We start from the raw sequence: 25,576 nt of genomic DNA, 5'->3' as shown, positions 1-25,576 counted from the left end.
AAAAATACCATCAAACATAGTAATAGGAACTTGAGTGTTTTTCTCTGATGGAACCCACAAGACTTTGCTTTTACTTTCTCATTCATCTTTAAAGTCAATAATAGCGTTTTGGGACATGTAAAACCCTGACTAATTCTCCAAAAGAAATATCAAGGCAAGTCATGTAATCTGTTCAGGGTCTAGAACCCTGGCCTCCCAAGTTGTAGCTGATTTCACTTCTGTTACTGCATTTGGCCCAAGCCTGGCCCATGACTGCAGAACCAGATTGATTCAAGAGTTTAGTTTTAATTGTGTTAAATTGACTTTTATTGTCAGCTGACTTGACTCTGAGTTGTGCTTCTGACTCGCAAATTCTGAATATGCCTATCTGTGGATTTGAACAGTAGTTTTTTTTTTTAGAGGTATGAAATGATCAGGCAGTCTTATAGCTGTAGAATACTGTACATTGTGAATAATTTACTTGTTCTTCATTGAGTAAAAGCAGCTGATAAAATCCTTTCCACTTGTATTGTTGAGGCATGTGGTTGAGACAAGGCCTTCAAATGGCGCGGGGTGGGTAGGCCGGGGATAAATACTTATACCAGTTTCTTGGATGAGGAAAATGAAACCCCAAGACCCAGATCTTCTGACTCATATAGTTATCCTGTTGCCGCCTCTGACATCTAGACCATGGACTGATCGACTTACAAGATCAGAGCATGCGGTCATTTTCTTGCTAACATCTGAAAGCACCAGGCTCTTGTGGTTTTGGGGTATTTGTACTGCTTTATTTGGAAGATTCATGTTGAGGGAGTCATAAGAAGAGTCTTGGAAACCCTGGACCTTCTGGAAATAAGAATTCTCACATTTCCCTTCTACTGTGGCTCCTTCTTGAAGGGGAATACTTAAGCCATTAAAAACATTGTACGTAGTTTGCTTGTCTAATTCGTACTCTGTCTTCACATTAATGGCTTCCCATTGCTCTTAGGGAAAATTTCATACTTCTTCATACTGTTTGCAGTACTCTCCAGGGTTTGACCCCTGCCTGTCTCTTCCGTCTCATCCCTTTTCACTCTCCCATTTAAACTCTGTACTCCAGAAATTGTGAATTGCTTAAATTATTTCAGTTCCTTGCATTTGACTTCCTTTCTCTTGTGTCTGGGCCTTTGAACATGCTGTTCCTTCTGGGCTTGAGTACTTTTCTCAGCCTCTTCCTCTGGCTAACTCCAATTCTTCAAGTCCAGTTCCACTGGGACCTCTTTGCTGATCCCTAGACCAGATTAGGCATGCCTACTGTATGTTCCTACCATTACCATTTGCTGGCAAGTTGATTCCAACTCATGAATACCCCATGTGTGTCAGAGTAGAACTGTGTTCCATAGGGCTTTCAATGGCTGGCTTTTTGGATGTAGATCACCAGGCCTTTCTTCTGAGGTACGTCTGGGTAGACTTGAACTCCCAACCTTTTGGTTAGCAGCTGAGCACGTTAACCCTTTGCACCACCCAGGGACTCTTGTATGTTCCTACAGCATCCTCTTTTTCCTGGATAATGGGCTCATACATTATAATTACTTCTTTTAGGCAGCCTTATCTGGTAGACGAGATTCCCTCAGAAGGCAGGCTTATTAGGGTCAGAAGAAGAGAAGGTGGTTAAAATTGTTGGAGTCTGATTAAAAAGATTTTTATATTACACTGGCATTTCCCAACATTTTAAAATTTATAACCACCTTTCAGAGTAATATAATTTTCTGTACCCCTCAGAAATTAAAAAAAATGTTGTTATTTTTTGTAAACTATGATAAGGAAGTAAATTTGGGTAAAACATTTTCTTTTATGTCAGCACTATTAAAGTTATATTATACAGCTTATTTTAATATAGACTTTAAAATTTAATAGCATCCAAAAATTTTAATAGCATCAATTATATATAAAGATAATTTTCTCTTTCCTCATTTAACAAGTGGTGTACAGTATTTAATTTATTTAAATGAATTATGTAAGAAAGCATGCCATTGTCAAAAATAAATTTAAAAATGAAATATCATGTTTTATTTGGGACCAAGTATACATTAAAATGCAGTTGGAAATTTAATTACTTGCTAACACGTTTTTTAAAAATAGGAGAAACCTACTTTCATGACCTAGTGTTTCAAAGTTTTGCATTTTGCACTCTAGAAACAAAACTTTAAAATTATACTTTTTGTTTTTTAAACAGTGAGATACCTGAGAGGATCTCAGCTGCGTATCTGCAGGGGGATAACGTACGGGGTGCCCTTCCTCTGATAACTGAAAAGCCGATTTGGACATGGTTATTCTTACAATTTATGTCTTTAACATTGGATTTTGAAGTACTAAAGATTTAATGAGATGAATGCAATATAGTCATCTGGCGAAGAGCATCTTGATGTGAACTGGATGACTTGATACTATTTTTATGCTTCTAATTAATAATTGTATTTCATCATCAGTGTTTGTCTTTGTTATCTAGTGCTGCTATAACAGAAATACCACAAATGGGTGGTTTTAACAAACAGAAATTTATTTTCTCATGGTTAGGAGGCTAGAAGTCTGAATTTAGGGCACCGGCTCTAGGGGAAGGCTTTCTTTCTCTGTCAGCTCTGGAGGAAGGTCCTTGTCTCTGAGCTTCTGCTCCTGGGCAATCTTCATGTGGCTTGGCATCTCTCTTCCCCCATCTCTGCTCTGCTAGCTTGTTTCATCTCTTTTATATCTCAAAAGATATTGACTCAAGATACACCCTACACTAATCCTGTCTCATTAACATAACAAAGACAACCCATTCCCAAGTGGGATGATAACCACAGGCATAGAGGTTAGGATTTACAGCACGTATTTTGAGGGGGACATAATTAAATCCATAACAGTGTTCTTAGGCTTCTTATCTTTAATTCAGTATTATAAATTTTGTATGACAAAGAATTAAAACAGTGAATAACTGCAGAATGCTCACAACTACCTTGGCCTAGTTATTGATGTCTGGCTCACTGCCGCTAACCACTGTGCGGGCTCACTTGATATACAAAGGCTCTAAACTGTCCAATTGTAAAAGAAAAATTAGGAAAACAATTAGGTTGTGGATTTTTTTAAATAGAAAATGAAGCAACTGCCTTTAGCAGCGTGAAGGCCCTGGATGACCTGTGCAGACTTCTGGGGTAGAGGTCCGTAGACTACATACAGCCTTAGAAAACTTACATGTAAGTGTTAGGAGATCAGGTTTTGAATTCTACCCAGAGTTGGATAACTTCTGTGACAAATCCTGTGATGCCAGATTACTAGCCCACATTTTCCAGAGTGGAGAGGCTATTGCTGCTTCCTTTCTCGTTGTGAAATGTAACAGCGGAGATGGGGAGATAAAGGAGCTCAGAGAAACTGACGGTGGCCTGGCTTTGTGCACTGCTCAGGCCTTGTGTATCCTGTTGGGCCGCACTCACCAGTGACCCAAGGGAATAGTCCCCGGCTCTTCACCTTCCTGGGCCTCCTGGATGTGTGGGGAGCAGGTCCTACTACTTGCTGACTAACACTGCTGGGTGCTCCTGCACTTTGGTTGGAGGGACAGGGACAAGAACTTTTCCCAGTGGTCCATGTGCCACAGAAGTCCCTGGGTGGTGCAGACAGTTACCATGCTTGGCTGCTAACTGAAAGGTTGCTGTTTGAGTCCACTCAAAGGCACCTTGGAAGAAAGAACTGACGATCTACTTCTGAAAAATCAGCCATTGAAAACCATATCGAGCACAGTTCTTCTCTCATATATGTGGGGTTGCCATGAGTTGGAGTTGACTCGACAACAGCTGGCTGGTTGTGTGTGTCACTGGGGCTCCAGGGGCAGTTTTTACTCTTTTCACTGGCCTCTGTGATTCTGTGACTCTGGTTATATTGCACATTCAGAAAGTATCAGCATATTTGAAAGCTATGCCTTTATTTTCTATTTAAGTATTACTGAGGAGCATCACACTTTTTTCTTTGCAGGATATTGACAGAGCCTAGATTCTGGCATTTGGATTATGGTAGCAATATTGAAAAAAATATTTAAGTGGGAAATGAATTTGAGGAAGACCTTGTCGATCTTCACTCTCACTCAGGAGCCTTGTCTTCAGTCTTTTGGTCAGCCCTGGGCAATTAGAACTTTTGTTCCAGTGAAGTTTTCTTCTAAAAAGGTTTCATTAATTATGAAAAATGCCCTGTAGACATTACGTTGTGAATTCTTTTGTGGCTATCCAGGGATCAGCAGTGAACGAAGCAAAGTCCTTGCCCTCATGGGGCTTATATTCTAATGGGGGAGAAGATAATAAACAAGCAGCTAAGTAGATTTATAATGACAGGTAATGATAAGTGTTGTGAAGAAAAATAAAAGGGTGGGGGAATAGAGAGGGTCAAGGACCCTCAGGTGGAGTAGTTGGAGAAGACTGTTCTAAGGTGACATCTGAGCAGAGACCTGAGTGAAGTGAGGGAGTTAGCCATGTGAATACTGGGGGAAGCTGCTTCAACCGAGAGAATAGCAGATGCAAAGGCCCTCAGGTGCGAGATTGCTCGGCATATTCTTTGAACACAGAGGCCAGTGTGACTGGACTCTAGTGCGTAAGGTGAGCTAATAGTAAGACTAGAGAGGTACCTAGGGGCTAGGCCAGGTACAGACTCCACATTTTCTCCTGAGGGTGCTGGGAAGCCATTGGAAGGTGATGAGAAAGGCTACAGTATCAGGAATAGACACTATAGAGGAGCAAGAGTAGAGGCAGTGGGACCAGTTAGGAAGCAACTGCAGTAATGCAGAGAAAAACATGCTGACTTGGACTAAGTTGGGAATGGTGGAGGAGATGAGAAATGGTTGGCTGTTGGACACATTTTAATGATAGAACTGAAAGATTTGCTGATGAATTGGATTGGGAGTTTCAGAGAGAGAGAGGGAGAGAAGAGTCAGTAATAACTTAAACTTTTTGGTCTGGCAGGTGAAAAAACAAAAACCAAACCAGTTGCTTTTGAGTCGACTCCAACTCATGGCAACCCCATGTATGTCAGAGTAGAGCTGTGCTCCATAGGGTTTTCTTTTTTTTTTTTTCTAAAATTTATTTATTTTGTTGTTGTTGAGAATATACACAGTATCTTAGTTATCTAGTGCTGCTATAACAGAAATACCACAAGTGGATGGCTTTAACAAAGAGAGATTTATTCTCTCACAGTCCAGTAGGCTACAAGTCCAAATTCAGGACATCAGCTCCAGGAGAAGGCTTTCTCTGTCTGTCGGCTCTGGAGGAAGGTCTTTGTGATGCATCAGTCTTCTCTTGGTCTGGGAGCATCTGAGCGCAGGAACCTCAGGTCCAAAGGATGTGCTCTGCTCCCAGCGCTGCTTTCTTGGTGGTATGAGGTTCTCATGTGTCTCTGCTCGCTTCTCTCTTTTATATCTCAAAAGAGACTGGCTTAAGACAATAATCTTGTAGACCTCATCAGTATAACTGCCGCTAATCCATCTTATTACAGCATAGTGATAGAATTTACAACACATGAAGAAATCACATCAGATTACAAAATGGGACACAATCATACAATACTGGGAATCATGACCCAGCCAAGTTGACAGATATTTTTAGGGGACACAATTCAATCCATGACACACAGCAAAACATACACCAATTCATCGGTTTCTACATGTACCATTTAGTGACATTAATTACATTCTTTGAGTTGTGCAACCATTCTCACCCTCCTTTTTTGAGTTGTTCCTCCTCCGTTAACATAAATTCACTTCCCCCTAAGGTTCCTATCTAATCTTTTGAGTTGCTGTTGTCAGTTTGATTCCATATAGGTAGTTCTTAAAAGAGCATAATGCTTAAGGCAGACATTTTTTACTGGTTAAGCTAAATTATTGTTTGGTTTTAAGATGATTTCAGGGAATATTTTTGGTTTAAGATTTAAAGATTATCTCAGTGCAATAGTTTCAGAGCTCCCTCTACCCTCCATGGCTCCAAAAAGTCTAGAGTCCATGAAAATTTGAAATTCTGTTCTGCATTTTCCCTCTTTTGATCAGGATTCTTCTATAGAATCTTTGATCAAAATGTTCAGTAATGGTAGCCAGGCACCATCCAGTTTTGGTCTCATGACAAAAGAGGCAGCTGTTCATGGAGGCAATTAGCTGTACATTTCATATCCTACTTCTGTACCGGACTCTCCTTCTTCCTCTGTTGCTCCAGGTGAATAGAAACAAATTGTTATGCCTTGGGTGGCTGGCTGCTTGCAAGCTTTTAAGACCTCAGGTACTATGCAATGAATTAGGAAGTAAAACAGAAGCACTAAACAAGTTATTAGGTTTTGTGTATATTTTAGTTATTAGAGTCTTGTCAGATATATGGTTTCCTACGATGTTCTGCCAGTCTGTAGCTTGCCTTTCCACTGTTTTGGTAAAGTCTTTTGATGAACAAAAGTTTTTGATTATTATGAGGTCCCATGTATTTATTTTGTCTTTTGCTGTTTGTGCTTTTGTTGTTATGTTAGGTAATCCATTGTTGAAAGCTAGGCCTGACAGCGTTGCCCCTGCTTGTTCTTTTAAGAATTTTATTGTTTTTGTTCACACATTTAGGTCCTTAATCTATTTTGAATTTGTTTTTGTGTATGGTGTGAGGCATGGATCCTGTTTCACTATTCTGTGTGTGGAAATCCAATTTTCCCAGCACTATTTGTTGGAGAGACTCTTCTTTCCTCATCGAATGGACGTAGCACTCTTGTCAAAAATCGGTTGACCATAGATGTGTAGGTTTATTTTTGGGCTCTCAATTCTATTCCATTGGTCTGTATGTATATTATACCAATACCAGGCTGTTTTGATAACAGTAACTGTATAGTATGTTTTAAAATCAGGAAATGTGAGTCCTCCTCCTTTGTTCTTCTCTTTCAACATTGCTTTAGCTGTTCGGGGCCTCTCACCATTCCATATAAAGTTGAAGACTGGTTTTTCTGTTTCTGTAAAGAAGGCTGTTGGAATTCTGATCAGGATTGCATTGAATCTATAGATTGCTTTGGGTACTACTGACATCTTAACAGTAATTAAGTCTTCCAGTCCAAGAATGTGGAACATCTTTCCATTTGTTTAAGTCTTCTTTAATCTCTTTCAGCAGTGTTTTATTGTTTTTGTTGTATAAGTCCTTTACGTCCCTGGTTAGATTTATTCCTAGGAATTTTTCAATGACTGATTTTTGGGAAGTGGATCACCAGACCTGTTTTCCTTGGTGCCTCTAGGTGAACTAGAATCTCCAGCCTTTCAGTTAGCAGCTGAGTGCATTAACCATTTGTTACCACCCAGGGATTCCTTGGCAGGTGTTATTTACTGAGATAGGGAACACTGGGGCTTGGGGATATCAAGAGTTCAGGCTTGGGCATGTTAAGTTCTAGGTACTTGTTAGACATCCAAGAGGAAATGTCATAACAAGTGAGAGTTCAGGGAGAAGTCTAGACTGGAGATACAAATTTGGAAATCACCAGGCACAGAACTGGATGAGATCTGCTAGGAAGTTAGTGGAAATGGAAAACAGGTCTTGGATTGAGCCCTGGAGTGTTTCGTCATTTTGAGGTTGGGGAGTAGGAGGAAAGTCCAGCAAAGGAGACTGAGAATGTGGGTCCAGGGAGGCAAGAGGCAAATCCAGAGAGCATGGTGTCCTGAGGGCCAGGGTGGTCACTTCCGTCCAGTGCTGAGAATCGCCTGTAGTGCTCGGCACTGTGGAGGTCATTACCATCCACGCGAAGAGCTTTTCAGTAGAATGGGAGGGATGAGAGCCTGGTGGCAGTGGTCTAAAGGGAAGAGAGAAAGTGGCAACAGGGACCGTGGATAGTAATTTTCACTTTTGCTGTAAAGTGAAGCAAAAATAAAAAAGTAGCTGAGGAGAAGGAGGGAGTTCAAGGAAAACGTGGAATTTTTGTTTTTTGTTTTTTTGTATTTAATAAGATGGGAAAAAATACAGCATGTTTGTTTGCTGATGGTAATTATCCAGTAAGGAGTCCTGGTGGTGCTTGGCTGCTAACCAGAAGGCTGACAGTTTGAACCCACCCAGCAGCTCCACAAGAGAAAGACCTGGTGATCTGCTTCTGTAAAGATTACAGCCTAGAAAACCCCATGGGGCAGCTCTACTCTGACTTGGGGGCACTATGAGTCAAGAATTGGCTCGACAGCACCTAACAACAATAATGATCCAGTAGAGAAGGAAACACAGTGGTATACAAAATAAGAATATATAATTTTAGGAGTGCAGGCTTTGAGTGGGTGAGAAGGGGTGAGTTTTAGTGTGCAGGCAGGATAAGCCTAGGAAAGAAGGCTGACAGGGCAGGTGGGGAGGGAGTAAGGTGCTGGCTTTGGTGATGGTGACACGTAGACATTCTCTCCCTGTGTTAGTGTTGGGTGCTCATAAACAGAAGGGTGGCTGGTGAGAGTGAAATCATTTTTATAAGAATGGCATCTACCATATGTGCTTTAAAAATAAAAACAATTTAATTTAATTTTACTTGAATTTAACAGAAGGAAAAGAAACTGAAATGAAAGCAAAGGAACTGCTGAACTTTAGAAAAATTTTCTTCTCCATTAAAATAAATTTCTCTCTAAGGTTAAGAAAACCATTAGGAGACTGGAGTCATTATTAATATTTTTAACTACATTTTCAGCTGTATCTTCACTTTTAGACAGATTGGCTGCTTCTCTGCCTGGAAGGATGAGGTGATTCATATTCTTACACTTCCTTATACCTTTCTTCCCAATTTTTCAAGCTTTTATGTATTTTTTCCTTGGCAGGGTTTCTGACATTTTCCTTTTGACCTGCACTCCTCTGTTCTTTGCTCTTGTTGCTGCTGTCTCTAACCACCTGTTCTTGTACCAGGGCTCCTTTGTTCTGTGGTTTTTGTTTTGATTGATCTATCGGGTGCAGGGATTCCTGTTTCTCAAGAGGGGTTTATGGTTGAGAACTTTTGAGTTTGAAAATATCTGTGCCTTTATACTTGAGTGGTCACTCAGTTTGCCATAATATTCTTGGATCACAGTTGCTGTCCTTCAGGTTTTTTTTTTAGACATGTCTCCATTAATCTTCAGGTCTTGAATGTTGCTATGGAGAAGTCTGAGACCAACCTGATTATCTCCCCTACTTTGTTAGATGAGTTACTTTTTCTTCAGTGATGCTTAAGTAATTCTTTATCCTTGAAGTTCAAAAATTTAAACATTGTATGTCTTGATGATGATTGTTCTATCTACATTTTTCCTGGTGTATAGTGTGCCTTTTTAATATGCAGATTTAGTTCTTTCATTTTAGGGAAATGTCCTGTATTATGTCTCTGGATATTTTTTTCTGTTCCATTTATCGTCTTTTTTGTTTACTGTGAATCTCTCAGGCCTTTTTTACATGCCATTAAGATTTTTACATAATTTTTAGTATGAAAATTTCAAACATATGTAAAAGTAGAGAGAATAGTGTTATGAACTCCCATTTACACATCACCCAACTTGAGTAATCATGAATTCACAGCCAATCTGGTTTCATCTATATTCAACACCCACTCCTACTCCCCTCCATTACTTTGAAGCAAACACCAGCCAATGTTTATCCTTGAATATTTCAGTAAGTATCTCTAGGAGATAAGGATTCTTTAAAAAACTTAGCCATTAATAAGTTTATAATCCATTTATTAAATATGTAATAGCATTGTTTTGTTGTGCTAGATCAGCAACTTCTTTGCTCCAAAGAAGCTATGAGTAACTACAGTCGCTGGGCCTCAAAATCAGGAAGACTAAACTGAGACAGTGGGCCACAGAGCTCTCCCTGGTGCAGGATGTTTGCACCTCGGATTGAGCAATAGTAGCCTAAGTACAGTAGGCAGGATGTGCCTGCCGGGTCCCGGGTGTTCTCTGAATTTCTGTGCTCACGTTAACTGTGGAGGGGATGGGAGGAGGATCCAGAATGCACAGTTTCTTTTCCAGCAAGAAGTGAAACTTAGACCCCTCCTGATTTAGTAATAACCACAAGGAAGGAGCTGAAAGGTTTGAAGACTGTATATTTTGGTGGTTTTTAAACTGCAAATAGAGATCCTTTAGTAGATCATGAAATTAAATTAGTGGGTCTCAGCCAGCATTTAAAAAGACAGAAAATGTCAGAGTTTATGGCATGTACTAAGGGTGAGTATTGTTTCATGAAATGATTGTTTTCAAAGGTGTGTTTGTGTTGGGTTGCAAAAGTTTGAAAGCCACTGGTTTATTCAATTCCATTTATTCAACGGAATTGGCATTTTGGACCCAGGCATTCTGGCTACAGAGTCAGACTTTGCTCCCCATGTTGATAGCATCTCCAGGTGATTGCATTGACTTTTTGCTGCTATTGCATTCAAGAAGAAACGAAAGGTGTTTCCACACTCCACCTCCAACACATACTTAAAAGTTAGGAGTTAAAGACAGTGAGAATGAGGACTTTTTTTGGATAAGTTGAAGAAATTCAGAGATCATTCTTGTTAACCAGTCAGCATTGCCAGCCTAGAACCATAGGATTCCAGTATGAAGGAAAAGCAAAGGAGTCCATAGCCTGGCCTTCTAGACTCATGGACATAGGAAAGTGGTTAAGAGCACTGGTTTTAGGATTGAACACATCTAGGTTCAAGTCTTGTCATGATCTGTTACTATCTGGGTGACTTTGGGCAGTTAACTGATCTGTTTTAACCTCGGTGGCTCCTCATCTGTGAAATGCAGTAATCATGGTTGACTTCTAACAGGGGCTTACTAGGTACCAGACACATAGTAAGCACTATATACACCATCTCTTTTTCTCTTCATGATAATCAGATGAAGTAGCTGCTGTTGCAAACTCCATTGTGTACATAAAGAAACAGACATAGAGAGATTAAGTGTTTTTAAGGATACATAGGTAGCAAGTGGCAGAGCTAGAATTAAAACCCAGATCTTTCTGAATGCAGAGTCTGGGCTTTGTACTGCAAACCTGCCCCAGTGGGGTGTTTTGAGGATTAAATGAGATAATACGTATAAAGGGTACCTGGCATATTGTAAGCACTTAACAAATAGTATCTGCAATTACTATTAAATACATAAAATGTTCTTGTTTATAATTTTTGTGGAGACATCTTATCTTTCCATAGAAAATGAATTGTAGTCAACTTAAATCTTCTCTTATAACTAACCGATCACTTAACATATATGTTGAGTTCTTGAAAAAGAGTTGGTTGGCTGTTCTCAAGGATTCTTCCATTGGAATACAAGTTTTATCCAGGAGGGGACTGCATACCCAGCATTTAGAACAGTGCCAGGCCCGTGGTAGGTGTCTTAGTCCAGGTTCCCTGGAAAATAGAGTCAGAGGCAAAAGCTCTTGTGCTAACACTTTATCTGGGAGAGCCATGCCAGGGAAACTGGAATGATGGAAGGAGGGAGAGCTATTACAGACAGATAGCTGCTGTTAAGTCGACTCGTACTCATAGCGACAGAATACAACATCACCTGGTCCTGCATCTTCCTCAGTCGTCAGCGCAATCACCGGTCCATCGTGGCAGCTACTGTGCCGATCCATCTCACCGAGGGTCTCCCTCACCCTCGCTGACCCTCTTCTTCACCAAGTGCAATGTCCTTCTTTAACTGTTGATTCTTCCTGATGACATGTCCAAAGCAAGTGAGTTGGACAATGTTCTGTTGTGATCCAGAAGGTTTTCACTGGCTAATTTTTGAAAGTAGATCACCAGGCCTTTCTTCCTAGTCTGTCTTAGTCTGGAAGCTCTGCTAAAACCTGTCAACCATGGGTGACCCTGCTAGTATTTGAAATACTGCTGGCATAGCTTCCATCATTATAGCAACACACAAGCCACCAGAGTAGGACAAACTGACAGACAGGTGGTAGAGAGCTAATATAAGGGATCGTTTATAAGCTGGCCAAAGCTTTGTAAGAGGCTGATTGCTCCATCTTGTGGGACATCTTCAGACAAACTCAATGAAGCTACTGCATCTCTGGACAGTCTGCTGGAAGGAGGAGATAGAAGATTTCATTCATCAACTCCCATCTCCTACTGATCAAAATTTAATTTCATAGAGCTTAACTCCCTTGCATTTCTGGGTCTCATGGCTTCTGTCTGAACAGGTCCCTCTAAATCTCATGCCTCAGTGGCAACAGAGAAACCCTGACGTGGGAATTGAGAGGCATGCAGCATGGCTACAAGGCAAGGTGCTGTCAGTCTGGCCCACCCGAATCGTGAAGGACCAACAGCCATTGCAGGTAGAGCAGTACAAGCTGTTTTAGTCAGCCAGCAAGGCAGCTGTGTGCATCTTGGGTGATGCATAAGCTGGATCCAGCACAGCAGGCTGTCAATAATGCTGGTCTCCTGCCTGCCAAAGTTAATGAACTCTTTGCCCAGCTCTCTTATTTAAACATTCTGCAGTTCTGGACTTTTTTGTAGATCTCTATTTATTCTCAGTCCACTTTCCTATCTCCTCTTCCTTTGCTTTTCTCTTAAATGGGGCTGTCCCTCAGTTCTGGCCTACTTCTCTTTTATTTCTACATGTTCTGTCTGGGTAATTGCATTCACTTTCATGGTTAACCTCCTCACATTTATTTGCTAATGATTCCCAAATGTGCATTTCCAGATTTGACTTCTGAGGACTCCAGAATGAGAATAAAACTTCTTTTCCAACTGGATGTTCCATAGTCACTTCAGAGGCCAAGTGCATCTCTTGGTCCTCCTTAATCATTTTTGTTTATCCCTTTTCCCAGCAACTGTTAGGAGCTTGGAAACCCTGGTGGTGTAGTGGTTAAGAGTTTGGCTGCTGATCAGAAGGTTGGCAGTTCAAATCCACCAGCCGCTTCTTGGAAACCAGATGGGACAGTTCTACTCTGTCCTATAGGGTTGCTATGAGTTGGAATTAACTTGACGGCAACAGGTTTGGTTTTTTGGTTTTGTATTAGGTGTTTGGTTTATGCTTGTTGAACTAAACCTGAAACAATGTGCCAATGTATGCTAAGCTGGATCCTGCACAAAATGACGTACCCTCCAGAACCAGCTTTCTAGGAACTTCAGGTCTGGATTTTTTTATTGATCTGGTTTGTTTTCAATTTGTACTGGAGCCTTGAGCAATATACAGTTTACCATTGTCCTTTCCTATATTGGACATGTTTGAATTGATAGTTGGTCTTTTCAGAAGTTGGTTGGTAGGGATCTCCTTTGGTTTTGACTCTCTTTGTGCTGTTCTTCTGCTTTGCAAGACTCATATCTTGCTTTGTCCACAGTTTACAGATTGCTCTTGGACAGTGTTTGTATCTGTTTTGAGTACACAGAGCCCTCTCTGCTGACCCTCGCCTGCTGTTTCAAACTCTCTCTCCATACTTGTCTGCGTGAACCCTCAAGTCTCAGTGCTTTACTCACAGCCTCCTGGGCTTGACCTGCCTGCTTCTGCCTTCTCACCTTGCTCTGCTAACCACAGTCCCCCGTTCCCTCGTCACTCTCACATTCTTTTTAAATCCTTCCCAGCTCAAAGCCTCAAGACCAATTCAGATCCATCGTGGTTATTTCTGGGACCATTATTTTGACACTTAACACACACAGTCTTAATGCTGTTGGATACTTTTTCATTTAGTCCCTTTATTCCCAATTGGATTACAAACTTGAGAGCAAGACCATGTCTTATGTTTTCAATGATGCATTACCCAGATCTTTGCACAGACAAGATGTAAGACAAATATTTGATGGATTTATTGGCCAGTTATTGTGGTCACTGGGGACTGACTTCCTGTCTGCCTCTAGCAATGAATCAGGGGCATCAAACTAGGTGACATTTCCTGGAGAAGCTGTTGGTGTTCTCATTCCTAATCTTTAGTTTGTAGTACAAGTTAATTGTAGATTTTGGACCTTGGGATTTCTGTTTCTTAAACATCTCAGGCAAGGCCTAAGAGCTAAAATTACTACTTTGGCATTTGATGTGGCAGCTTGTTCATTTGAGAGCCTTTTGTCTTTGACTTTCTATTGAGTCACTTGAAAGAACCAAGGCAGCCTGCCAGAGCAATACAACCCAGAAAACCAAACCTATTACTGTCGAGTCGATTCCAACTCATAGCGACCCTATAAGACAGAGTTAGAACTGCCCCATAGGGTTTCCAAGGCTGTAAATCTTTACAGAAGCAGACTGCCACGTCTTTCTCCCCCGGAGTGGCTGGTGGGTTTGAACCCCCGACCATTCAGTTAGCAGCCGAGCGCTTAACCACTGTGTCACCAGGGCTCTCCCCCAGAGCAATAGGAATGATTAAAGTTCATTGAGATATCCCCCTCCACACCCTCCTGATGGGGTTGCTTTCTGTGCCTTCACTTGGGGGCTGGAAAGTTAATGGATGACTGAGTGTCCTTTGGAAACTCTTAGGGCCTTTCTCTTCCTCCTTCCTACCAGCTGGTTTCTCTTTGACTCCAAAGTTGCTCGTATTGTTTTTAGGTAGTGTGGAGTTAATGCAAGGGGAGGAGAAGTTCTTTCTTTCATAGCTTTGGGACAATCTGCTGCATACCAAAACCCAGTGCCTTTGAGTCAACTCCAACCCTGTAGGACAGAGTAGAACTGGCCCGTAGGACTTCTAAGGCTGTAAATCTTTATGGAAGCAGACTGCCACATCTTTCTCCTGTGGATCAGCTGGTGGGTCCGAACTGCTGACCTTTCGGTTAGCAGCCGAGTGCTTAACCACTGTGTCACCAGGGCTCCTTATCTGCTGCATTGGGCAGACTGTTTTGAAGATGGCCAAACTTAAAGTTCAGTGGAGAGAACCGTAGTAAAAAAGAAAGCCAGGGAGACCAAGATTCTTGTCACCCTTCCTCCCACCAAGATTTCTTTTTGACCTTTGAACCCAAGGATGTCTTATATGCATCCAGTTTGCTTACCACTGTGAAGGGAGGGATAGTTTAGGATCACTAGCTTTAGGATCACTGGCTTCAAAGTATGTTTTATTGCTGATGTTTAGTGTTAGTATGTGCAGGGATTTTTCACTCATGGAATTCTCCTACTCGTTTTGACCTCTGTACTGTCCAGCCTCTATTGCTCATTAATGCTCACTCTATCTCTTAATTTAGTAGGCCTAGGAATCCATCTAGCATTCCTCCTCTACTCTGATCTTTTTTCAGCTCTGTTTACTGTTTTCATCATGACACAAACTTTCACCAGCCCCATTTCTGGCCAAAACTACTCTGTTGGCCTCCAGAGCTCTTCCTCCCTGTGTGCCTTATCTCTGACCATGCCCTGCCATCACTCTTTGTTCTAGTCAGGTCATCTTCCTCACTGCCCCACAGAGGGCCATGCTTAAACATTCCATCTTTTGACTTAATGTTTATGTTATCTTCCTCTAGAATATTCTCTCCACCCTTCTATTAATGAAATTCTACTCATCTTTGGAATACTAGTTCAGACTTCTATTTTCTCCTTTCCCCTCTCCTCCTCTTTCTTCCTTCTCTCCTTCCTTCCCTCCACAGATTTGAGGGTCTACTATATGCCAGGTGGAAACCCTGGTGGTGTAGTGGTTAAGCGTTTGGCTGCTTACCAAAAGGTCAGCAGTTCGAATCTACCAGGCGCTCCTTAGAAACCCTGTGGGCAGTTCTACTCTGTCCTACAGGGTCGCTATGAGTCAGAATCAACTTGACGGCAAGGGGGTTTTATATGCCAGGTATTGTTCTGGGTCCTAGCAGTACAGTGGTAGTCTTAGTTAGCTAGTGCTGCTATAACAGAAATACCACAAGTGGATGAGTTTAACAAACAAATTTATTCCCTCACTGTCCAGGAGGCTAGAAGTCCAAATTCAGGGTGCCAGCTCCAGGGGAAGGCTTTTTCTCTATGTCAGCTCTGGGGGAAGGTCCTTGTCATCAATCTTCCCCAGCTGAGGAGCTTCTCAGTACAGGGACCCCGGGTCCAAAGGACATGCTCTGCTCCCAGCTCTGCTTTCTTGGTGGCATGAGGTCCCCCCGTCTCTCTTCTCTCTTTTATATTTCAAAAGAGAGTGACTGAAGACACAACCTCATCTTGTAGATTGAGTCCTGTCCATTAACATAACTGCCTCTCATCCTGCCGCATTAACATCGTAGAGGTAGAATTTACAACACATAGGAAAATCACATCCGATGACAAAATGGTGGACAATCTCACAATACTGGAAATCATGGCCTACAAGTTGACAGATATTTTTGGGGGACACAATTCAGTCCATGACAGTGGTGAACAAAGCAGACAAATTTCTTCCCCTCAAAGAGTTTACAGTCTTCTTCAAGAAGCCTTACTTTAGTAATGTTAGTCCCCGCTGATCTTCCTGAGTCCTCAAACTTTTTACTTGTAGGATTTATTATAATTTCATATACTTAAAGTACAGAATAACACATAAATATATTTATATAATACATAATTATATACCTTGTATACAGGCAGTCCCGTTTAGAACGTCCAACTTACGTAAATAGTAGTTACGAACCAACCCCTGTAAGACCTATCAGGAAAAAACTGATTTGGTATTCTGCTGGGCTCCTACCGTGGGCAGTGTCTCTCCCACGTGGCCAGGTGCCGCAGGCAGCAGGCGGGCGCCCGTGACATGGTGCGCCCAGCCGCCCCCATCAGCGAGCTGGAGAGCCCACGTGCAGCTGCCTCCCTCGAGCTCAGAAAGGGCTGGGCCCACTGTCCGCCTGCCACAAGCACTGCTGCTCCGCTCCACATGGTGGGCCTGCAGGTGATGGAGGCCAGGCTGGGCCGCGGGCGCTACGCTGTACGTGTACAGCCAGTGTGCTGCGCTGGCACAGGGCCGGGCCTCCGTGGTGCCCGCTTGCCCGGTTCCTCTCCCGCCATCCCCTGGGCCCTCTGCGCTGTGCATCCGGGGCTATCACAGCACCTCTCTGGGCTTCTGTTTCCGCTACCTTACACATGTGGGATTTCACTATTGTGGTGGGTCTTGGCCTTTTGGTGGCTGGAGCGGGGTATAGGGGGAGCAGCCCTAGGCTCCTGATCTCTTTATGTCCATATGGTTTCCAGGGGTCCATGGAGAACTTCGGACTTGGATTTCCCTAGCGTCTTGTTCCCAACCCTTAAGCCCCAGTTCCTCTTAGCACATCCTGAGTGACACTTTCTCACCTGCACCTGGAGGCAGGGGCCTCATAGTTGGCGTGTGGGGTTGACAGGTCTGGTGAGGAGGTGATGGGCCTACCCACGACCCCAACCCTCCCTTCCTGTGCTTAAAAAGCCAAACCCCCTGCTGTACAGTTGATTCCAACCCAGTGACCCTATAGGACAGAGTAGAACTGGCCCCATAGAGTTTCCAAGGAGCAGCTGGTGGATTCGAACTGCCGACCTTTTGGTTAGCAACCGAGTGCTTAACCACGGGTGCCACTAGGGCTCCTTCCACTGCGTAGGAGGTCTCAAAACCCAGCAGAGATGTGGCTTGGTGGTACAGCATGGATTTTTAGTCCAAAATCTAAAGTATCTAATTTGTCTGAAAAATTTTACAGAACAGAATCTTCTGAGTATTTTCAGTAATGTATGCCCTGTAGGTATCTCTTCAACTGTGGAGAAGGTACATACAATGGTTCCTAATAACAAACAGGTGCTACTTTGTGACACACATCAAAACGTTGTTATTATAACAACATTATGTTAAAGATGTTTTAGTGTGTCTGGAAGTGTTTCTTTAATGTTTTTTATGCATGGAAAGGTACACTATATACTAAGATAAGCATTTGACTAACTGATGTTAGATAGAACTGTACCTAACTGTTCCAATTTATGTACAAGACAGACAGACTTAGGAATGGAACTTGTTTGTAATCCGGGGACTGTCTGTAATTATATAATATGTAATTATGTATTTAAAAAATTTATTGTGTATTTTGATCATGTCTTCACAATTAGATTGCAAATTCCTTGAGAATAGGTATCTTCATACTTCTGAATACTTCAGGATCCCTCATTTTATCCATTAGGACTCCTTTGTTTGTAAGTGACCAAAAACCTAATGTAAACTGTTCTAAGCAAAAAGTGAATGAGTTGGCTGGTGTGACTAAGTGGTCCAGGGATAGGGCTGGCTTCTGGCCATGACTTGATTCAGAGGCTCAAGTTGCCTTTCCTCATCTCTCAGTTCTGCTTCCTCTGGGCCAGCTCCATTCTCAAACAGATTTTCTACTCGTGGTGGCAAGATGGTGGCAGCAGTTTCAGGCTCTCAGCCTCATTGTCCCCAAGTATAGGTAGCTCCCAGCCAAGGCCTGGAGGTAATGCCTGCCATTTTGGAAAGGGCAGGGGTAGAATCAGCTTTACCAAAATCATGTAGACTAAGAGTAGGGGGAGGATGTGGATTCAAGGAAGGAAAAATAATAAATATCTACCACCTCCACATAGTCTGGAAGCTTAATAAATATTCGTTGGTTGGTTGATTGGAGTAATTGATGGAATATGTTTATGAGTATTTTTGTGTTGTATTTAATAAAGTAATAAGTCAAAAGGCTGTCAGTCACACTCTTTGAGGAAGAATATTTGCTGTTTCCAGGTTTACTGAAAGTAGATGATGCCTTTTCTTGGAGCACTGGCTACGCCTAGATAAGTAGTGACGGAAGTTACTGAAAGATGTGGGACAGCAAGTGGATTGAGAGCGGGGCTGTGTCTCCCTTCTGCCTGCTCTCACGGCACCCTGTAGGCCATGTTTATTTATATTGTTGCACCTTGTTTGTTACAGATTTTTATTTGTTTCTCCTACTACCCTGCTAACTTTAGGGAGAACTTTTGTTTTTGTATTCCCAGAGCATCCAGCAGGTACTCAAATAAATGTTTAAAATAAGAATAAATAAGAAAAAACATTGGCTTGGGGATCTAGAGACTTGGGTTCCAGTCCTAAATCTGTAACTAAATAGCTGTGTGATCTTGGGCAATCCCATTCCCTTTCCTGGACTTTGGTTCTCTCATCTGTCCAACAAAGATTTTTAAGGACTCTCCCCCTACTACAAGTTCTGTAGCTGTGAGTTTATAGAAAGGCAAACCAGCAGGGTCAAGAGCGAGACTTGGCAGGGCATTCTGGCATTTTATTTCCTGGGGAACAGTTTTGAGAGGTGCTGATTACTGTTGTGATAAGAGGTCTTGGTAAGAGACATGGAGAGTAGAGCCCGATGAAAGCCTCAGTTGTATTCTTACATAACACTCTCGAAAGGTACTAGGAATTAATATTCCTGAGATGGCTGAGGTGACATCATGTGTTTGTGAAAAGGCTCAAAGCAGGTGAGGCAGATTTTGTGGAAAAAGACTTGCAGTCAGGCCAGGTTCCCTACGGGGAGCGTGAGCTGATCTCATGCTCTGTATGCTGTGAGCAGAACCGTGCAGAGTCGCAGCTCCTGTCCCCTTGGTGCACATCAGGGAGGAGGGTGGATGGGCTTATGTTACTCTCCTGAAAGATTATGTCTTTCTCCCAGCCTGCCCTTCCACCCCCATATTTGCCTCAGAAATGTGGGATTCATAGAAGGAGGTTCCACATGATTTATTCTGAAAAATTCCTGAAGAAAGAGATGTAGTTTGAAAGGAGGAAAGAAAGGGGCAGATACCTCTGGATTGAGAGGCTGTAGGTTGAACAAAATTCACCCCCAATACTCTGCCGACTGGTGAATTCCCTGGGTGTTCTCTGGAGTGAGGACAGTTTGCAGAGGACTGTGCCACCCACACTGGCAGGTATTACAATTTAGAGTCTACGTCATTGGTGTGACAGGGCCCTAGCTATTTTTGTTAAATGGTTAGTATCATATGAGAACCAGTTTGTCTTCTGATTTCATCCTTTATTGTGACTCTTCAGCATCTACCTAAAAAGAAAATGAGCCTCCTCCTGACTCCCAGGATAGGTGGTGTTAGAATCGCAGCCAGGGCCAAGCCTGGATGCAAAGTCAGCGTTTCTCGGGCAGCTGTGCTGGATGTGTCTACTGAGCCTGGATCTGAACTCGTGCATAGAAACACTCCTTGCCAGGTTTTGATCTGACACCCTTCGGAAGTGGTGACCGGCCAGTGGAGTTCAATGTCATAGGCAAGCCTACTGTCCACAGCTGCAGTTTCCAGGGTTTGCGTTAGGAATATTCAGTGCAGAACTGAGACTCAGCCTGTACAAATGGAGAAATGGAAACCAAAAAGTCCTTCCTTCTTTTGGTGCCTAGTCCGTTGGACCATTTCCGCCTTAGCTGGCAGGGTGGTGCTCAACAGAACATGCTATTTGGTGGGATTAAAAATTTTTAATTTATTTTAAAAAATTGAAATATAATTCATATACCATAAAATTCATCCTTTTGAAATATACAATTCAGCAGTTTTTAGTCTATTCACAAGGTTGTGCAACCATCTTCTTCTTGTTAGCTGCCGTCGAGTCAGCCCCTGATTCATGGCGACCCCATGCACAACACCACTGTGATCCATAGGGTTTTCATTGGCTGATTTTCGGGGGTAGATTGCCAGGCCTTTCTTCCTAGTCTGTGTTAGTCTAGAAGCTCTGCTGAAACCTGTTCAGCATCATAGCAGCACGCAAGCCTCCACTGACAGATGGGCGTGGCTGCGCTTAAGATGCACTGTCTGGGAATCGAACCCAGGGTTGGATAACATCCATGGTACGTCCCGTGAATTAAGGCAAGAATTCTCCCACTGAACCACCACAGCCATCACCACTATTTAATTCCAGGATGGTGGAGTTTAATTTTGACTTGAATCTTAGAAAGAAATGTCAGCCAAAGATCAACTCTGATCCTCAGGAAACTTGTTTGAAAACTTTGGTCCCTTTTACAAGAGAAGCTGCAGTTTTGGGTCAAGTATCATTAAAAAAATATGGATTAATAAGAGTCAGAGGACATTGCATTTTTCTTAGACTTATTGCTTGATTTCTTTTTGTCTGCTACTGATGATTTTTAAATCTTCAATCTTCAGATTGGGGCTAATTATTACCATGGCTTTGTTATAATAAAATATGTTCAAAGCAAAGGCACTAAGAGTGTTCTTTGCTCTTGTCTCCTTCTTCTCTGTCAAGCTAAGCTTCATTAGGGCAGGGCCTGTCCCTGTCACCTAGCACAGGGCCTGCCATACAGTAGGGGCTCAGTGAACATTTGCTGAATAAATGGGCAGTGTTGCGTTCCCAAGGAGGTCATTTTTGGCGTGTGCCACTCCAGGTAGTTCATGGTGATCGTAGTACTTTATTTAGCTTGTAGATGGCCAAGGAATTCTTTCATACCTTTGAGATACAACTACTTCTAGAAATTAAGAGCTTGACTTTTCTAGTTCTAGGGACAGAACCTACAAGGACCCCTTTGCCCCTATAGCTCTCAGGAACTCTCTTCCAATTTTAAACTGGATTTGTAGAGCTGTCTTGTGTTGGGTGGGGACATTTTGTGTGAACAGTGTGTGTCTGTGAGCGTGCACACGTGTGCACGTGCATGCTCGCCTAAACACATGAGGGAACTGTGAGGAATTCCTTCGTGTTTGTATAAATTGCCCCTTTCTTCTTTCTGCCCTTGTGGTTTGTTGGTAGTCCAGGGTGCAGAGGGGCCTCCAGGCTGGGTGCATGGCCCAGGCATGCTGGCATTCAGTGGCCTGTTGTTTCCTGCCCCTTATGTGCATGGACAGAGTGCTGGGGCTCACACAGCTGTTTTCTTGGGAACCATTGTTTGTCTTTGCAGCAGCAGCGGTAGCAGCAGCAAAAGCCTGAGGCAGCACATTCAGCATTGGATAGCCGTTCTGTCTTACAGCTGCAGGCCCGAGGGCAGGGAAGGCTAAAGTCTCTCCAGTGTCCCTGTAAATGCTCTGAGGTGCGAGCAAGGGAGGCTTCTCCTTCAGGGAGGTCGGGGCAGGACAGGATGCTCAGTGGTGTCATATCACAAATAAGCCACAGTGGCAGGTGGTATCTATTAGCGGAGACTTCTTTTCCTAGCTCAGGGGTGGGGCTATCCCTTCCTCACTTTCCCCGTCCTCTGGGCTTGCTGGCAGACGTCAGGGCCAGGGCGTGCTCATAGTATAAGAAAAGCACTTCCTCCAGAGCTGCCCTGTAGAGGGATCTAGGAAGCCGGGAAGGGATCCAGCCCGGGTGTGGGCTAGCTGAAACATGGGCTAGCCCATGAGTCAGTGGGCTGGTCCAAACTTGACTCTGAGGGACTGAATCACCTCTCAGCTGCAAGGTGAAGGGGAAGTTCCAGTGGCTATGATATACTCAGAAATACGTCCAGAAACTCCAGACTGGTGTTCTGTTTCTCTTGTTTTCCTGCCTCCACTATCAGCCACTTTGAGAAGCCAGGCAAATCTTAATTCGGCTTTAGCTCTACATTTACCTCAGCTTTTGGTAAATTACATAACCCATCCTACTTCAATTTTCTTATCTGCGCAGTCGGGATGACTGGAGATCCCTTATAGGCTATTTGTGAGGATTAAATGAGATGATGTGTATAAAGGCCCATAGAAGGTGTTAGGTGAACATGTGCTCCCTTCCCTTCAGGGTGGGATGCAGTAGGTGCTGTGCTGCCCCCTCAGTGAGGCACCCGGGAAAGTGCGAGCGAAGTCTGAGCGTGCTGGCTGGTTGTGCTCTGCGGCTTCTGAGATGAATTCATGGACCTCAGAGGCCTCCTGTGAAGTGCTTTTCCTTGGACAGGACAACCCTGGAGTGGCCTACGTCTAGAACTTCACAGGCATCATGGGGATTGCCTAGCCTTCTTTTTCTTTTTTTTTTCATACGAGCGTGGGGTTTCATCCAATCTTGTGTGTTCTCTTTTGCTACCCTGGCCATCGAGATTATTGAGGCCAAATCGTAAATGAGTTTCAGGTGACTTGGAGGGCGCCGAAGGATGCAGTGGCGTCCATATCCACTTGCACATCTGTTACAGACTGAGTCACTGGTGAGCCTTTCAGCCCTATGAGGCCTCAATCCTTATTTAGTGGGTAAGTTCTAAGTAATACCAAAGAGCGCTGAACGCCCTCTCCACTCACAGCCTGCCTGCACAGTGACTACTGCTGGCAGCTTTTCACTAATAGATAGAAGGGGGACAGATGCCTCCAGGAACGCACTCAGCCAGGGCTATTGCCTTTAAGAAGCACAGAAATCCTTGGCTCTAGGAACTGGATGCCTGATGTGACCTCTGCAGATCTTTTCCCCCCAACACCCTTGTAATCAGACTCTGCCAACACAGAACAAGAGAGCTTTGATGAGCGATGAGGTAGGCAGCTTTTCTGCACAGTCTTCTGTCTGCTTGCAACAATCCGACAGGGCTCAGTTTCAGTTCAGGTGAGGTCACTACAGGGCTGGTTCGCATTGGTGGTTGGTGAGGGGGAGGTGCAGGGATGAAGAAGGTGAGAACTGCATTTACAGGTCACCTAAGATCACCCACAAAGGACCAAATACTTGGGCTGCAGACTGATACCTGTAAAAACAGAAATACAAACAAAGATGGGGATAGATTATAGACCCCCAACTACTCCAAGGCAAAGCTAAATGCACCATTTACACACCCCTCTTTGCTTCATAAAAGGAGTGGTTAGCAAACCTTTGAACACCATAGCCCCAGTCCTGGATTTGCTTCTGATTTATCCACTCCTTGGATGAAACACTTGCATTACATAGCATAGACAGAATGTGCTGTTGTAAGTGTACTATCTGGGAGTGAATGTGGAGCACGCATAAAGAAAGGCAGAATATAGCTGCTTGTTTTCCCATCCTAATGCACTTGGAATTGTGCAGGTTTGCAGAGGAAGGGAATGAAAGAAATGGCTCTGTTCTGACTCAGATGGCGATTGGGACGTAACTTCTGTAGAGTACACATTGCAGACCTTCTCTGAGCTGAAAAGCATCTGGCTTTGGCAAGCTGCTTTCTGTGGGTGCCAGGTCTGCCTGCTACACTCCTGTCTGATTGGTGTTTCTTGTCAGTAACAAATGCAGTATTGCTTTTGAGGCTGATCTGGTTGCATTATGGAGCTGCTATGGCTGCAGTTCCAGAGAAGAGGGGTTTGCTAGCTCTGTATGAGGGCTCTGGCCCTCCAGAAATCTGCCCAGTTAGAGTGTACCCAGAAATGTTTCTAACTTTGATATAGTGGAAGCTCTGAGGCATTGGTGAGGATGAAGCAACAGAGAGATGAGTGATAATTGCTGGTGAAAAATCTCTTTCTAAGTCAGCCTTTTGAAGATTGATTCACATTCTGTGATCCTGGAAACTATGGAATCTGAGTTACAGTGAGTGTGTTGTTTGGCTAGAATCTGGGAGCTTGTTTCATTCTTGATTGCTACCATTTGACCTTGGGCAAGTTCTTTGCTACCTCTGTTAAAATATCCTGACCCTCACCCTACTTTGTGAAGATGCTGAAAACCTTTATGAAATGGTGAGAGGAAGTATTATAGACGGGAGCATGGGCTCCAAAATCAGCCTACCTGGGTTAGAATCCCAGCTCCACGACTTAATAGCTTGACTTCAAGACTCAGTTTTCTCATCTTTAAAATGAGGATGAAAGTAGCACCTACCTCATAGGGTGGTTGGGAGATAATTCATATGGACTTTCAGTACTGTGCCAGAAACACAGTAAGTTGCTCAATAAATGGTAGCTATGAATATGTCTAATAAGCAGTTTCTCTTAAATGATGGAACAGATTCCTGGTTCACAGTATTCCTCATTAGTTTGAAAAAAGTTCGTAGACTTTTTGGAGGTACCCCACACCATATGGCCAGTTTAGGATTTAAGCTTTTTTATTAAGGCCTTTGAGTTCCCCAGGGGACAGGGAACGACTGAATGGAAGGGGAGTGGATATTGGCATGTATGGTTGTTGGTTTAGGGATCTCCCTCTGACCGTCTTCCCTTGTTTTTGCTGCAGAGATCCGCGCTCAGCTCACAGAGCAGATGAAATGCCTGGACCAGCAGTGTGAGCTCCGGGTGCAGCTGCTACAAGACCTCCAGGACTTCTTCCGAAAGAAGGCTGAGATCGAGATGGACTACTCTCGCAACCTGGAGAAGCTGGCCGAGCGCTTCCTGGCCAAGACACGCAGCACTAAGGACCAACAGTTCAAGTAGGGACCTCTGGCTGTTCCTCGTAGAGGTCTTGGGAGCAGGGTCAGGTTTAGGGAGGCAAGGTGGGCCACCTAGATCCAGCTGAATTATTGAGCCAGATAAGCCAGTGACTTCAAATGGCTGAGGGTACTCAAGGACTGCTCCTCTTCCAGATCAGTCTAACATGCAGTTCAATATCCTGGAAAGACCAAAATAGATGATGAACCACACTAATGATCAGCAAACACTTTTTAATCTCTTCCTATGTGCCAAGCATGGTTCCAAGTGCTTTATGTTAACTCTTTTAATCCCTAAACAGCTCCATATGTTAGTTACTGTTATTATCGCCAGTTTACAGATGAGCAAACTGAGGCATAAAGAGCTTAAGGAACTTCCCCAAGGTCACACACATGCCTAGTAAATAGAAGAGCTGGAATTCAAATGCAGGCAGTCTAGCTCCAGAGTCTGTGCACTTAACTGTTTCACCAAACTGTCTTTAACCAGAAGAAATGAATGATGTAGCCATACATCTAAATCCCTGCCCAGGCAGTCACTAAAACATTTACAATATTTTATGCGTCTGGGCCGTTCACTCTGTTCCCGTTGCCA

At 43.2% G+C, this 25,576-nt stretch overlaps 1 protein-coding gene across 5 annotated transcripts in view; it reads left to right on the top strand.

Moving 5' to 3' along the window:
* Positions 1–25,576, top strand: part of SRGAP2 (SLIT-ROBO Rho GTPase activating protein 2) — a 330,724-nt gene that overhangs the window by 83,982 nt on the left and 221,166 nt on the right. For all 5 annotated transcript variants that reach the window (XM_023730300.1, XM_023730301.1, XM_004375212.3 and 2 more), the window contains exon 3: positions 24,795–24,987. In XM_023730300.1, the coding sequence (XP_023586068.1) occupies positions 24,795–24,987 (193 nt within the window). The remainder of the gene's footprint in view (positions 1–24,794; positions 24,988–25,576) is intronic.

The sequence above is a fragment of the Trichechus manatus genome, unplaced genomic scaffold, assembly GCF_000243295.1.
Source record: "Trichechus manatus latirostris isolate Lorelei unplaced genomic scaffold, TriManLat1.0 scaffold00035, whole genome shotgun sequence".
NCBI classification, from domain to species: Eukaryota; Metazoa; Chordata; class Mammalia; order Sirenia; family Trichechidae; genus Trichechus; species Trichechus manatus.
The sequence above is the reverse complement of the archived record's forward strand: the minus strand, read 5'-3'. Positions and strand labels throughout refer to the sequence as shown.